At 45.1% G+C, this 16,194-nt stretch overlaps 1 protein-coding gene across 1 annotated transcript in view; it reads right to left on the minus strand.

Annotated features, from left to right (window-relative positions):
* Positions 1–5,231: 5,231 nt before the first annotated feature.
* LOC106595682 (rho guanine nucleotide exchange factor 7) overlaps positions 5,232–16,194 on the minus strand; it is a 79,642-nt gene continuing 68,679 nt past the window's right edge. The window contains exons 18-19 of the mRNA XM_082969239.1: positions 7,272–7,326; positions 5,232–7,128 (exon numbers count right to left, since the gene is read on the minus strand). Of these exons, the coding sequence (XP_082825365.1) occupies positions 7,006–7,128; positions 7,272–7,326 (178 nt within the window). The 3' untranslated portion in view covers positions 5,232–7,005. The remainder of the gene's footprint in view (positions 7,129–7,271; positions 7,327–16,194) is intronic.

Below are 16,194 nucleotides of genomic sequence, written 5' to 3' on the forward strand. Positions count from 1 at the left end.
GTATCCCGTCATTCAGAAGTATCCCGTCATTCAGAAGTATCCCATCAGAAGAGTCCCATCGGTCAGGGCTGAAGCTTTTTGAATTGAGCGATTCTCTTAACTTTCCAAAGCAGAGAGAAACAGCTCTATCAGCTCTATATCTCTATCTTCAGCCCTGTGTCTGTTCTGACAGAATACACTCAGCCACAGAGCTCACTCAAACCTAAAGTTTAGCTGGGGAGAGAAATGGAAAAGAGAGAGGAGAGAGAAAATAATACTGCCAGCAGCTTCCGAATCTGTAAGTCTGTCCTTCTGTTATGCCCTGACTCCTTTAACAAAGTCACACACTGTCTTCCCCACTCCCTGTCTGCTCTACACTACATATCATCCAATCATATTTTAGTTCTCTCAACTCCTGACTGAGATACTGTCTGCTGTTGTCCAGAGCCACTCACTCGCTATACCTCTGCTGTCCCCGTCTTTCATATCCCTCCTCCTATCATCTCTTCTCTCCCATCTCTCTTCTTCTCTCCCCATTCTCATATACGCTCCACCGGTGTTCTACTGCCTTCTCTGCCTCTCTCTGTCTCCAGCAGACTGCATATGTTATTATCAATGGCCTCCCTGCCTATTGTTTCTGAATTACCAGCACTGCCGACCAAACAAAGACTAGTTTCATAAGAAACCTCCATTTCATTTCAGCTCCAATTAGATAGGAGGCTAAAGAATAGAGGTGGACCGGCCGCGGCCTCTAAGGATGGCAGGCCCCATTCAGAGCCATTCAATGGAGCCTTATTGCTTTCCCTGACAAAGGGAGCACGTGGATGGGCTTTCAGACTAGAACACACAGAACAGAAGTGACTAAGAAGAGAAGACAGTGTCCGGTACAATAACACATCTTTAAAGGGAAATACAGTGTGTTATCTTATCCTTCCATCCATCAATTCATCCTTCACTTCTTCTCTCTCTTTCATTCTTTCTGGTGTGTGTATATTGTAAGGACTAAAAATAAATGACAGACCGTCGAAAGAGAGGAAGAGAAAGGAGAAGAGGAAGAGAAAGGACAGCTCAGGTCTTCACAATACCTGTAATCTCTAAATAATCAATGGCCGTTTAATAGACACAGAGGAGAGTGTGTGTGTGTGTGTGTGTGTGTTGCGTGTGTGTTGTGTGTGCGCGTCCACAGCTGATTGATTTACGGATTTGAAAAGAGAGAAAAAGGAAGAAGGAGAGAGCGAGATGCTTTTACAGAACTCCACAATAGTGCAGAGCACATTGTGAAGCTGCCACTGGCTGGTACTTTCTCTCTGAGTAAAAAGAGGGAGATTGATAAAAGAGAAAGAGAGAGTATTCCAGATCAAATTAAAACAGCGTGACTAAGAATGACCCTTTTCAGTCTCTTCTACTGTTAATAAAACAGAAACAAAGAAAACATGTAAGTCCTGGCTAGAATCAATCTGTGTTAGATCTGGGTGTTTCTTTGTATTTATGCAGGAATATTGAACAGAAGACCAAGGATGACTTCAGCCAATCAGGGAACAAGGTGATGGAGGTACGACGATAAAATGACATCAAAGCCTTTGAGGCGACACCAGCAGAATTACAGCCTTTCCCTTAGAAACCTAAACAGGAGAGTCCAACCACACAAAGGGCTTTGATAGGCTTGTTGCGTGTGTGTGTGTGTGTGTGTGTGTGTGTGTGTGTGTGTGTGTGTGTGTGTGTGTGTGTACCAACCTTCATTCGTTTGGCAGGTAAGAGAGGAAGGATCATCATCATCATCATCGTTACCAGCCTGCTCCCAGTCCTTCATATCATGTTGCCTCAAAAGTACCTGTAGAATGCCACTCTTACCTTTCAACCAGGCAGACAGACAGTCTACACAACATGATCACATCTCCTGCACTCCCTTAGTACCCAGTCCGTACTCCCTTAGTACCCAGTCCGTACTCCCTTAGTACCCAGACCTTACTCCCTTAGTACCCAGTCCGTACTCCCTTAGTACCCAGTCCATACTCCCTCAGTACCCAGTCCGTACTCCCTTAGTACCCAGTCCGTACTCCCCTAGTGACCAGTCCGTACTCCCCTAGTGACCAGTCCGTACTCCCTTTGTACTCAGTCCATACTCCCTCAGTACCCAGTCCGTACTCCCTTAGTACCCAGTCTGTACTCCCTTAGTACTCAGTCCGTACTCCCTTAGTACTCAGTCCATACTCCCTCAGTACCCAGTCCGTACTCCCTTAGTACCCAGTCTGTACTCCCTTAGTAGCCAGTCTCTACTCCCTTAGTACCCAGTCTCTACTCCCCTAGCACCCAGCCTGTACTCCCTTAGTACTCAGTCTGAACTCCCTTAGTACTCAGTCTGAACTCCAATAGTACTCAGTCTGTACTCCCCTAGTGACCAGTCTGTACTCCCCTAGTGACCAGTCTGTACTCCCCTAGTGACCATTCTGTACTCCCCTAGTACCCAGTCTGTACTCCCTTAGTGCTCAGTCCGTACTCCCTTAGTACCCGGTCCGTACTCCCTTAGTACCTGGTCCGTACTCCCTTAGTACCCGCTCCGTACTCCCTTAGTACCCAGTCCGTACTCCCCTAGTGACCAGTCTGTACTCCCTTAGTACTCAGTCTGTACTCCCCTAGTGACCAGTCTGTACTCCCCTAGTGACCAGTCTGTACTCCCCTAGTGACCAGTCTGTACTCCCCTAGTACCCAGTCTGTACTCCCTTAGAACTCAGTTTGTACTCCCCTAGTACCCAGTCTCTACTCCCTTAGTACCCAGTCTGTACTCCCTTAGTACTCAGTCTGTACTCCCCTAGTAGCCAGTCTGTACTCCCTAGTATCCAGTCTGAACTCCCCTAGTACCCAGTCTGTACTCCCTTAGAACTCAGTTTGTACTCCCCTAGTACCCAGTCTCTACTCCCCTAGTACCCAGTCCGTACTCCCTTAGTACCCAGTCTGTACTCCCCTAGTACCCAGTCTGTACTCCCCTAGTACCCAGTCTGTACTCCCTTAGTACCCAGTCCGTACTCCCTTAGTACCCAGTCCGTACTCCCTTAGTACCCAGTCTGTACTCCCCTAGTACCCAGTCTGTACTCCCCTAGTACCGTCTCTACTCCCCTAGTACTCAGTCTGTACTCCCCTAGTACCCAGTCTGTACTCCACTAGTACCCAGTCTGTACTCCCCAAGCACCCAGTCTGTACTCCCTTAGTACTCAGTCTGTACTCCCTTAGTACTCAGTCTGTACTCCCTTAGTACTCAGTCTGAACTCCCTTAGTACTCAGTCTGTACTCCCCTAGTACCCAGTCTGTACTCCCTTAGTACTCAGTCTGAACTCCCTTAGTACTCAGTCTGAACTCCCTTAGTACTCAGTCTGAACTCCCTTAGTACTCAGTCTGTACTCCCTTAGTACTCAGTCTGTACTCCCTTAGTACCCAGTCTGTACTCCCTTAGTACCCAGTCTGAACTCCCTTAGTACTCAGTCTGAACTCCCTTAGTACTCAGTCTGTACTCCCTTAGTACTCAGTCTGTACTCCCCTAGTAGCCAGTCTGTACTCCCTTAGTACTCAGTCTGTACTCCCCTAGCACCCAGTCTGTACACCCTTAGTACTCAGTCTGTACTCCCTTAGTACCCAGTCTGTACTCCACTAGTACCCAGTCTGTACTCCCTTAGTACTCAGTCTGTACTCCCTTAGTACTGTCTGTACTCCCTTAGTACTCAGTCTGTACTCCCTTAGTGCTCAGTCTGTACTCCCTTAGTGCTCAGTCTGTACTCCCTTAGTACTCAGTCTGTACTCCCCTAGTACCCAGTCTGTACTCCACTAGTACCCAGTCTGTACTCCCTTAGTACTCAGTCTGTACTCCCTTAGTACTCAGTCTGTACTCCCTTAGTGCTCAGTCTGTACTCCCTTAGTATTCAGTCTGTACTCCCCTAGCACCCAGTCTGTACTCCCCTAGTACCCAGTCTGTACTCCCTTAGTACTCAGTCTGTACTCCCCTAGTACCCAGTCTGTACTCCCTTAGTACTCAGTCTGTACTCCACTAGCACCCAGTCTGTACTCCCCTAGAGAGACATACAGGGACATACAGAGACAGAGTCATAGAGAGACATACAGAAACAGACAGAGAGACATACAGAGACAGATAGAGAGACATACAGAGACAGATAGAGAGACATACAGAGACAGAGTCATAGAGAGACATACAGAAACAGACAGAGAGACATACAGAGACAGAGTCATAGAGAGACATACAGAAACAGACAGAGAGACATACAGAGACAGAGTCATAGAGAGACATACAGAAACAGACAGAGAGACATACAGAAACAGATAGAGAGACATACAGAGACAGAGTCATAGAGAGACATACAGAAACAGATAGAGAGACATACAGAGACAGAGTCATAGAGAGACATACAGAAACAGAGTCATAGAGAGACATACAGAGACAGAGTCATAGAGAGACATACAGAAACAGACAGAGAGACATACAGAAACAGACAGAGAGACATACAGAGACAGATAGAGAGACATACAGAGACAGAGTCATAGAGAGACATACAGAAACAGACAGAGAGACATACAGAGACAGAGTCATAGAGAGACATACAGAAACAGACAGAGAGACATACAGAGACAGACAGAGAGACATACAGAGACAGAGACATACAGAGACAGATAGACATACAGAAACAGACAGAGAGACATACAGAGACAGAGTCATAGAGAGACATACAGAAACAGACAGAGAGACATACAGAGACAGAGTCATAGAGAGACATACAGAAACAGACAGAGAGACATACAGAAACAGAGACATACAGAGACAGATAGACATACAGAGACAGATAGAGAGACATACAGAGACAGAGTCATAGAGAGACATACAGAAACAGACAGAGAGACATACAGAGACAGAGTCATAGAGAGACATACAGAAACAGACAGAGAGACATACAGAAACAGAGACATACAGAGACAGATAGACATACAGAGACAGATAGAGAGACATACAGAGACAGATAGAGAGACATACAGAGACATACAGAGACAGATAGACATAGTAACTGATGTGTGGTGAGCTTTCTGCTGCAAAATGGATACCATGGCATCACCTAGGTGGGTGTTGTACATCAGTGGTGGATGAGTTGTGAATGTAAAGAGCTTTGAGCACCTGGAAAAGTCATCATCATCATCATCATCATCATCATCATCATCATCCCTTTCAGAGTCTTCCTGCAGTACAAGCATGAGGGTTGGAGTTGCTCTCTTTAAAACACATTTATTTCTTCAAAGGCACATTCCTCAGCAGTGCTCATATTTACATCAAAGTGTACCAAAACCAGTCAGTACCAATCAATGCCGTACCAATACCAGTCAGTACCAATACCAGTCAGTACCAATCAATACCGTACCAATACCAGTCAGTACCAATCAATACCGTACCAATACCAGTCAGTACCAAAACCAGTCAGTACCAATCAATACCAGTCAGTACCAATACCAGTCAGTACCAATCAATACCAGTCAGTACCAATACCAGTCAGTACCAATCAATACCGTACCAATACCAGTCAGTACCAATACCAGTCAGTGCCAATCAATACCGTACCAATACCAGTCAGTACCAATACCAGTCAGTACCAATCAATACCGTACCAATACCAGTCAGTACCAAAACCAGTCAGTACCAATCAATACCATACCAATACCAGTCAGTACCAATACCAGTCAGTACCAATCAATACCGTACCAATACCAGTCAGTACAAATACCAGTCAGTACCAAAACCAGTCAGTACCAATCAATACCATACCAATACCAGTCAGTACCAAAACCAGTCAGTACCAATACCAGTCAGTACCAATACCAGTCAGTCCCAAAACCAGTCAGTACCAATCAATGCCGTACCAATACCAGTCAGTACCAATACCAGTCAGTACCAATACCAGTCAGTACCAATCAATACCGTACCCAATACCAGTCAGTACAAAAACCAGTCAGTACCAATTAATACCATACCAATACCAGTCAGTACCAAAACCAGTCAGTACCAATCAATACCATACCAATACCAGTCAGTACCAATACCAGTCAGTACCAAAACCAGTCAGTACCAATCAATACCATACCAATACCAGTCAGTACCAATCAATACCATTCAGTACCAATCAATACCAGTCAGTACCAATCAATACCGTACCCAATACCAGTCAGTACCAATACCAGTCAGTACCAATCAATACCGTACCCAATACCAGTCAGTACCAATACCAGTCAGTACCAATCAATACCGTACCAATACCAGTCAGTACCAATACCAGTCAGTACCAATACCAGCCAGTCCATTTCTGTACAAATCCCTTCTGACCCACCGGTCAGTGACAACACAAGGTTTAACCAATAGGCAGGCTGCCAGGGGTCCAGGCCTTACACAGAAGACCACAACACATTACACAATGGCAATACATCCAAATGGGTGGATTTCATAGTAATGAGTAACAGTAGAGAAGAGGTGAAATGATGAGTTGTTTTGTACAATATCATTAGAGCTGTATTGCATTTATAAACAGGGAGGGAGGGAGGGAGGGAGGGAGGGGGGAGGGAGGGAGGGAGGGAGAGAGGGGGGAGGGATACAGCACCTAGTCAGTTGTACAACTGAAATGTGTCTTCCACATTTAACCTAACCCCTATGAATCAGAGAGGTGCAGGGAGCTGCCTTAATCCACGTCCACGTCATCTGAGCCCAGGAAGCAGTTGTTGTTGGGGGTTAACTGCCTTGCTCAAGAGCAGAACGGCTCAGGGATTCAAATCAGCAACCTTTCGGTTACTGGCCAGACACTCTTTACCGCTAGGCGCCACTCCAGGTCCATGTTCGTTCACGGATGGATCCAAAGACATTCCTCATTATTATAGGTGGGGCCAGGAGTTTTTCCTAGCCACATGACCTGACTGGAAAAAACTCAGGGCCCTAGCTCAACACACACACACACAACCATGTATCTGCACGCAATCATATCTGCACACACATCATAAGTTAGTCTCGTCCCAGGTGTGATTATTCATACTCTGTAACACCCTCCGGACAACCTTATCCAGATCTTTCCGTGCCCTCTGCTCCTCCTCCAGCGACCTCTTCATCTTCTTATTGTCCTGTTGAGGGGTCAAAGGTCAGCTTAATATGCCACAAAGCATTTGTTTGGTAGTTTTACTACTTAATCCGTCATAACAGTGTAATGTCAAGTGTCGCATGCCGTAATGAGTTGTCATAACGGGGACACAGAGGGGACATTCACCTGTTGGAGCTCCTGTACCTCGTCCCTCAGGGCGTACACTACATCCTCCAGGCTCCTTCAACACAACACACACGGTTAACACCATCCTAGAGAAAAATACATTATCATATACAGTAGGGCTGGGCGATAAATCAATATCAATAATTATCGAGGTAATTACTTCCCTCAACAACAATATAAAAAGGATTAGATTCATTTTCGATAATGTCGATATAGAACAATTAGGTACAGCAGTCCATTTCACCTCTCTGACGCAGCAGGAACGTGTGGAGAAGTGACAATATGCACGTGGAGAGGTATACGCCCATTAAAAACCACTTAGCACCTCGGGTGATGGAGTAGCCACTATTAACCACGAACACAGTGGCAGTGACAGCCATGGAGAAAGAGCAGCTTCCAACCAAGAAATGACTGATAAAAAGGGTTCAACTGATTCAGTTATTTGGAAGTGGTTTGGCTTTTTGAAGTCCGACAAAGAGCAGAGCAATGTTCGGTGCATATTGTGCCGTAGACAGGTGTGTACCAAGTCTGGTAATACGACAAACCTTTTTCACCATCTGAAGAAAAATCACTCTTTGGAACATGCAGAAAGTTTGAGTTTGCTCCACGGTACTGATAAACGCCCTTCAAGCACCAGCCAATCTAGGGATGTTCGCCCGAAGCAGTCAACACTGACAGCGTTTATGCCCTACGAGCAAACATCGAAAAGACACAAAGGCATCACAAATGCTATTATGCATTGCATCAAAATCAAATCAAATTTTATTTGTCACATACACATGGTTAGCAGATGTTAATGCGAGTGTAGCGAAATGCTTGTGCTTCTAGTTCCGACCATGCAGTAATATCTAACAAGTAATCTAACCTAACAATTTCACAACAACTACCTTATACACACAAGTGTAAAGGAATGAATAAGAATATGTACATAAAAATATATGAATGAGTGATGGCCGAACAGCATAGGCAAGATGCAGTAGATGGTATAGAGTACAGTATATACATATGAGATGAGTAATGTAGGGTATGTAAACGTTATATAAAGTGGCATTGTTTAACCTGTTATGGCTAGGGGGCAGTATTTTCACGGCTGGATAAAAAACGTACCCGATTTAATCTGGTTACTACTCCTGCCCAGTAACTAGAATATGCATATAATTATTGGCTTTGGATAGAAAACACTCCAAAGTTTCTAAAACTGTTTGAATGGTGTCTGTGAGTATAACAGAACTCAAATGGCAGGTCAAAACCTGAGAGATTCCTTTACAGGAAGTGGCCTGTCTGACCATTTCTTGAACTTCTTTGCCATCTCTATCTTTTACAAAGGATCTCTGCTCTAACGTGACACTTCCTACGTCTTCCATGGGCGCTCAGAGCCCGGGAAAAAACAGAATGTCATCATCCCAGCCCCAGGCTGAAACACATTATCGCCTTTCTCAAGTGGCCGATCAAGGGACTGTGGGCATTAGGCGCGTGCCCTGGCCGCCCCCGTCTTTGTGATTTTTCCTCTGTTTGCCGAAAAGGAGATTCCCGGTCGGAATATTATCGCTTTTTTACGAGATAAATTGCATAAAAATGGATTTTAAACAGCGGTTGACATGCTTCGAAGTACGGTAATGGAATATTTAGACATTTTTTGTCACGAATTGCGCCATGCGCACGACCCTGATTTACCATTTCGGATAGTGTCTGGGACGCACGAACAAAACGCCGCTATTCCGATATAACGATGGATTATTTTGGACCAAACCAACATTTGTTATTGAAGTAGCAGTCCTGGGAGTGCATTCTGACGAAGACAACAAAAGGTAATCAAACTTTTATAATAGTAAATCTGATATTGGTGAAGGCTAAACTTGCCGGGTGTCTAAATAACTAGCCCGTGATGGCTGGGCTATGTACTTAGAATATTGCAAAATGTGCTTTCACCAAAAAGCTATTTTAAAATCGGACATATCGAGTGCATAGAGGAGTTCTGTATCTATAATTCTTAAAATAATTGTTATGCTTTTTGTGAACGTTTATCGTGAGTAATTTAGTAAATTGTTAGCAAATTTCCCGGAAGTTTGCGGGGGGTATGCTAGTTCTGAACGTCACATGCTAATGTAAAAAGCTGTTTTTTTATATAAATATGAACTTCATTGAACAAAACATGCATGTATTGTATAACATAATGTCCTAGGTGTGTCATCTGATGAAGATCATCAAAGGTTAGTGCTGCATTTAGCTGTCTTCTGGGTTTTTGTGACATTATATGCTAGCTTGAAAAATGGGTGTCTGATTATTTCTGGCTTGGTACTCTGCTGACATAATCTAATGTTTTGCTTTCGCTGTAAAGCCTTTTTGAAATCGGACAGTGTGGTTAGATAAAGGAGAGTCTTGTCTTTAAAATGCTGTGAAATAGTCATATGTTTGAAAAATTGAAGTTTTTGTATTTTTGAGGAATTTGTCATTTGCGCCACGGCTATCATTGGATATTGGAGCAGGTGTTCCGCTAGCGGAACGTCTAGATGTAAGAGGTTAAAGTGGCTAGTGACACATTTATTACATCAAGATGGCAAGATGCAGTAGATGGTACAGAGTACAGTATATACATATGAGATGAGTAATGTAGGGTATGTAAACATTAGTGGCATTGTTAAAAGTGGCTAGTGACACATTTTTTACATACACTTTTCCATTATTAAAGTGGCTAGAGTTGAGTCAGTATGTTGGCAGCAGCCACTCAATGTTAGTGATGGCTGTTTAACAGCTTGATGGCCTTGAGATAGAAGCTGTTTTTCAATCTCTCTGTCCCAGCTTTGACGCACCTGTACTGACCTCGCCTTCTGGATGGTAGCGGTGTGAACAGGCAGTGGCTTGGGTGGTTGTTGTCCTTGATGATCTTTTCGGCCTTCCTGTGACATCGGGTGGTGTAGGTGTCCTGGAGGGCAGGTAGTTTGCCCCCGGTGATGCGTTGTGCAGACTTCACTACCCTCTGGAGAGCCTTACGGTTGTGGGCGGAGCAGTTGCCGTACCAGGCGGTGATACAGCCCGACAGGATGCTCTCGATTGTCAATCTGTAAAAGTTTGTGAGTGGTTTTGGTGACAAGCCGAATTTCTTCAGCCTCCTGAGGTTGAAGAGGTGCTGTTGCGCCTTCTTCACCACGCTGTCTGTGTGGGTGGACCATTTCAGTTTGTCCGTGATGTGTACGCCGACGAACTTAAAACTTTCCACCCTCTCCACTACTGTCCCGTCAATGTGGATAGGGGGGTGCTCCCTCTGCTATTTCCTGAAGTCCACGATCATCTCCTTTGTTTTGTTGACATTGAGTGAGAGGTTATTTTCCTGACACCACACTCCGAGGGCCCTCACCTCCTCCCTGTAGGCCGTCTCGTCGTTGTTGGTAATGAAGCCTACCACTGTAGTGTCATCTGCAAACTTGATGATTGAGTTGGAGGCATGCATGGCCACGCAGTCATGGGTGAACAGGGAGTACAGGAGAGGGCTGAGAACGCACCCTTGTGGGGCCCCAGTGTTGACTATCAGCAGGGTGGAGATGTTGTTACCTACCCTCACCACCTGGGGGCGGCCCATCAGGAAGTCCAGGACCCAGTTGCACAGGGCGGGGTTAAGACCTAGGGTCTCGAGCTTAATGACGAGTTTGGAGGGTACTATGGTGTTAAATGCTGAGCTGTAATCGATGAACAGCATTCTTACATAGGTATTCCTCTTGTCCAGATGGGTTAGGGCAGTGTGCAGTGTGGTTGTGTCGTCAGTGGACCTATTGGGGCGGTAAGTAAATTGGAGTGGGTCTAGGGTGTCAGGTAGGGTGGAGGTGATATGGTCCTTGACTAGTCTCTCAAAGCACTTCATGATGATGGAAGTGAGTGCTACAGGGCGATAGTTGTTTATCTCAGTTACCTTAGCTTTCTTGGGAACAGGAACAATGGTGGTCCTCTTGAAGCATGTGGGAACAGCAGACTGGGATAAGAATTGGTTGAATATGTCCGTAAACACACCAGCATGCTCTGAGGGCGCGGCCGGGGATGCCGTCTGGGCCGGCAGCCTTGCGAGGGTTAACACGTTTAAATGAATGTTTTACTCACGTTGGCTGCAGTGAAGGAGAGCCCGCAGGTTCGGTAGCGGGCCGTGTCAGTGGCACTGTATTGTCCTCAAAGCGAGCAAAGAAGTTGTTTAGTCTGTCTGGGAGAAAGACATCATGGTCCGCGACGGGGCTGGTTTTTCTTTTGTAGTCCGTGATTGACTGTAGACCCTGCCACATACCTCTCGTGTCTGAGCCGTTGAATTGCGACTCCACTTTGTCTCTATACTGACGCTTAGCTTGTTTGATTGCCTTGCGGAGGGAATAGCTACACTGTTTATATTCGGTCATGTTTTCGGTCACCTTGCCCTGATTAAAAGCAGTGGTTCGCGCTTTCAGTTTTGCGCAAATGCTGCCATCAATCCACGGTTTCTGGTTGGGGAATGTTTTAATAGACGCTGTGGGTACAACATCACCAATGCACTTGCTAATAAACTCGCTCACCGAATCAGCGTATTCATCAATGTTGTTGTCCGACGTTATGCGGAACATATCCCAGTCCACGTGATCGAAGCAATCTTGAAGCATGGAATCAGATTGGTCGGACCAGCGTTGAACAGACCTGAGGGCAGGTGTTTCCTGTTTTAGTTTCTATCTATAGGCTGGGAGCAACAAAATGGAGTTGTGGTCAGATTTTCCGAAAGGAGGGCGGTGGAGGGCTTTGTATGCATCGCAGAAGTTAGAGTAACAATGATCCAGGGTTTTACCAGCCCGGGTCACGCATTCGATATGCTGATAACATTTAGGGAGCCTTGTTTTCAGATTAGCCTTTTTAAAATCCCCAGCTACAATAAATGCAGCCTCAGGATATGGTTTCCAGTTTACATAGAGTCCAATGAAGTTCTTTCAGGGCTGTCGATGTGTCTGCTTGGGGGGGATATACATGACTGTGATTATAATCGAAGAGAATTCTCTTGGTAGATAATGCAGTCGGCATTTGATTGTGAGGAATTCTAAGTCAGCATTGCTAAGGACATGCAACCAATTAGGACAATCGAAAAGGAAGGTTTCAAGAGGCTTATCAATTTAACTGACCCCAGGAACATGCTCCCTGGCCACAAACATTTCTCTCACCGCACTACCTAAACTCCACGCCGAGTGTAGGGAAAAAGTTGAGGAACAGCTCAAGACAGATTTGATGTATGTTGCTACTACTACTGATCTGTGTTCTAGTCGCACGTCAGAGCCTCACTATCCACTATATTGACAAAGACTGGAATCTTCTAAATAAATGCCTTCAAACATCATACTTTCCCAACAACCACACGGGTGAAGCTATAGCAGAGGGGCTCATTGACTCTCTCTCCTCCTGGGGACTCAGTCAAGATAGACAGGTCTGCATTACAACAGATAGTGGTGCGAACGTGGTGAAGGCTGCTCAAATCAACAAATGGACCCGACTGCAATGTTTTGGACATCGTCTGCACTTGGCCATTGGTAAGTAACCTTGTCAATTGTGTATATTGAAGTGATTGGTTAGCTGAAACTAAATGTGCATTTTTTTAAATCAACTGATTAAGTTAAATATTACATTTGTACATAACTAAAGGGATTATTGTGATTGTAACATTTTAGCAATTTCTCTTAGAGAGAGTGGGTAGAGACAAACGGGTGGATTGAGCAATTGGAGTGTGTAAGAAAGTGGTAGGTGCCTTTTCCTATTGGTGGAAAAAGAAGAGAGACCTGGCAGTTGCTCTAAAAGAACACAACCTACCCCAGCACAAGTTGGTGACAGTCACCTACCAGCTGGGGATCACGTCAAAACATGGTGCAAAGAGTACTGGAGCAGGAGAAAGACATTTCACATGTCTTGTCCAGAGACAAGAAGACCTGGCACTTAGCTCCCACCTATACTGATATAGATGTTCTTGAGTCCATCAACCAGGCATTGACCCCACTACTAGAAATCACAGATGCTCTGTCTGGTGAGTCTTATGTCACTGTGTCTTACCTGAAGCCAATACTACACCTGTTCAATACAGAGGTCATGAAACCTGATGGTGAAACAGAGCTCAGCCAAACCATCAAAACGGTAGTCATGGACTATCTGAATGAGAAATAGGATGACCTAGCCACAGATGACCTCCTGGACATAGCCTCGTTGGTCAAAGAGGAGAAGGTGGGCCACGTAAAAGCAAGAGCTGTCTCAGGGATGGTCAATGATGGACATAAAACCCAAGCCCAGCACAGGGAGACGTTGTTGCTACTTCACCACAACTGACAGATAAAAAGAGAAAGTCACTGGGCAGTTTTTTCAAAAAGCCGTGTTCCACCACCACAGGTCTTACTGAAATCCAGCTGGTAGACAAGGAACTCAGCTGCTACCTTCAGTCTCCTGATGCTGACAGTGAAACCAATCAGAACACTTTCCCAAAGTCAGCCACCTGGTAAAGCGCTGTGCATTCCTGCCACCAGCTCCCCCTCAGAGCGGGTTTTTAGCACAGGTGGAAACATAGTGACCTGCCATAGGACAGCTTTAAAGCCAGAGACCGGAGACAGACTTGTCTTTCTGGCTTGTAACTTGTAAGTCAACAACTACCTCAACTTCAACTGTGATGTACCCTTAGTCTAACAGTTATAAACAACTACCCCAAATTCAACTGTGATGTACCATTAGTCTAACAGTTATAAACAACTACCCCAACTTCAACTGTGATGTACCATTAGTCTAACAGTTCTAATGCATATTGACTTGCACTATTTTTTATTTTTTACTTCTTGTTCATAACTTGTAAAGGTTTATAGCTTTAAAAGAAATGGAGTTAATGTTATTTGTGAGTTCTTCTACTTCTGACAATAAATATGAAACAGTAAAGTCTTGGGTTTGTTCAGGCAGGCTTGAGTCTGAAGCAGAAATGACCATTTTAAACATTATTTGATTAATATAGTGCTAATTATCGTTATCGAATGAAAATATATATATATATTGTGATCATTTATTTGCCATATCGCCCAGCCCTAATATACAGTGCATTGTGCATTGAGAAAGTATTCAGACTTCTTAACTTTTTCCACAGTTTGTGACGTTACAGCCTTATTATAAAATGTATTAAATAGTTTTTTTCCCACTTCAATCTACACACAATACCCCATAATGACAATGCAAAAACAGGTTTTTAGAATTTTGGGCAGATTTTATAAAAAATAAAGAACTTAAAATATCACATTTACATGAGTCTTCAGACCCTTCACTCAGTACTTTGTTGAAGCACCTTTGGCACCAATTACAGCCTCGAGTCTTCTTAGGTATGATGCTACAAGCTTGGCACACCAGTATTTGGGGAGTTTCTCCCATTCTTCTCTGCAGATCCTCTCAAGCTCTGTCAGGTTGGATGGGGACTGTCGCTAAACAGCTATTTTCAGGTCTCTCCAGAGATGGATTTAAGTCTGGGCTCTGGCTGGGCCACTCAAGGACAAGCTCGAGCAGTGTCACTAAGCCCCTCCTGCATTGTCTTGGCTGTGTGCTTAGCGTCGTTGTCCTGTTGGAAGGTGAACCTTCACCCCAGTCTGAGGTCCTGGGCGCTCTGGAGCAGGTTTTCATCAAGGATCTCTCTGAACTTTGCTCTGTTCATCTGCCGCTGAAAAACATCCCCACAGCATGATGCTGCCACCACCATTCTTCACCGTAGGGATGGTGCCAGGTCTCCTCCAGACGTGACGCTTGGTATTCAGGCCAAAGAGTTCAATCTTGGTTTCATCAGACCAGAGAATCTTGTTTCTCATGGTCTGAGAGTCCTTTAGGTGCTTTTTGGCAAACTCCTGTGCCTTTTACTGAGGAGTGGCTTCTGTCTGGTCACTCTACCATAAAGATCTGATTGGTGGAGTGTTGCAGAGATGGTTGTCCTTCTGGAAGGTTCTCCCATCTCCACAGAGGACCTGTAGAGCTCTGTCAGAGTGACCATCGGGTTCTGGATTAGAGTCCAGGCTCTGTCGCAGCCGGTCGTGACCGGGAGACCCATGGCGTGGCGAACAATTGGCCCAGCGTCGTCCGGGTTAGGCCAGCAGGGATGTCCTTGTCCCATCACACACTAGCGACCCCGGTGGCGGGCCGGGTGCAGAGCACACTGACACGGTCACCAGGTGTACAGTATTTCCTCCTCCCCATTGGTGCGGCTGGCTTCCGGGTTAAGTGGGCATTGTGTCAAGAAGCAGTGTGGCTTGGTTGGGTTGTGTTTCGGAGGACGCACGGCTCTCGACCTTCGCCTCTCCTGAGTCCGTACGGGAGTTGCAGCGATGGGACAAGAATGTAACTACCAATTGGAAAACATGAAATTGGGGAGAAAAAGGGGTAAAAAAACAAAAATAAATAAAAAGAGTGACCATTGGGTTCTTGCTCCTCCCTGACCAAGGCCCTTCTCATCCATTGCTCAGTTTGGCCAGGCGGCCAGCTCTAGGAAGAGTCTTGGTGGTTCCAAACTTCTTCCATTTAAGAATGATGGAGGCCACTGTGTTCTTGGGGACCTTCAATGCTGCAGAAATGTTTTGGTACCCTTCCCCAGATCTGTGCCTTGACACAATCCTATGTCAGAGCTCTACGGACAATTCCTTCGACCTCATGGCTTGGTTTTTGCTCTGACATGCACTGTCAACTGTGGGACCTTATAGAGACAGGTGTGTGCCTTTCCAAATCATGTCCAATCAATTGAATTTACCACAGGTGGACTCCAATCAAGTTGTAGAAACATCTCAAGGATGATCAATGGAAACAGGATGCACCTATGATCCATTTTGAGTCTAATAGCAAAGGGTCTGAATACTAATGTAAATAAGGAATTTCTGTTTTTCATTTTTAATACATTTGCCAAAATTTCTAAAAACCTGTTTATTCGCTTTGTCAT

This window comes from Salmo salar, chromosome 25 (genome assembly GCF_965601325.2).
Source record: "Salmo salar chromosome 25, fSalSal1, whole genome shotgun sequence".
Lineage (NCBI taxonomy): Eukaryota > Metazoa > Chordata > Actinopteri > Salmoniformes > Salmonidae > Salmo > Salmo salar.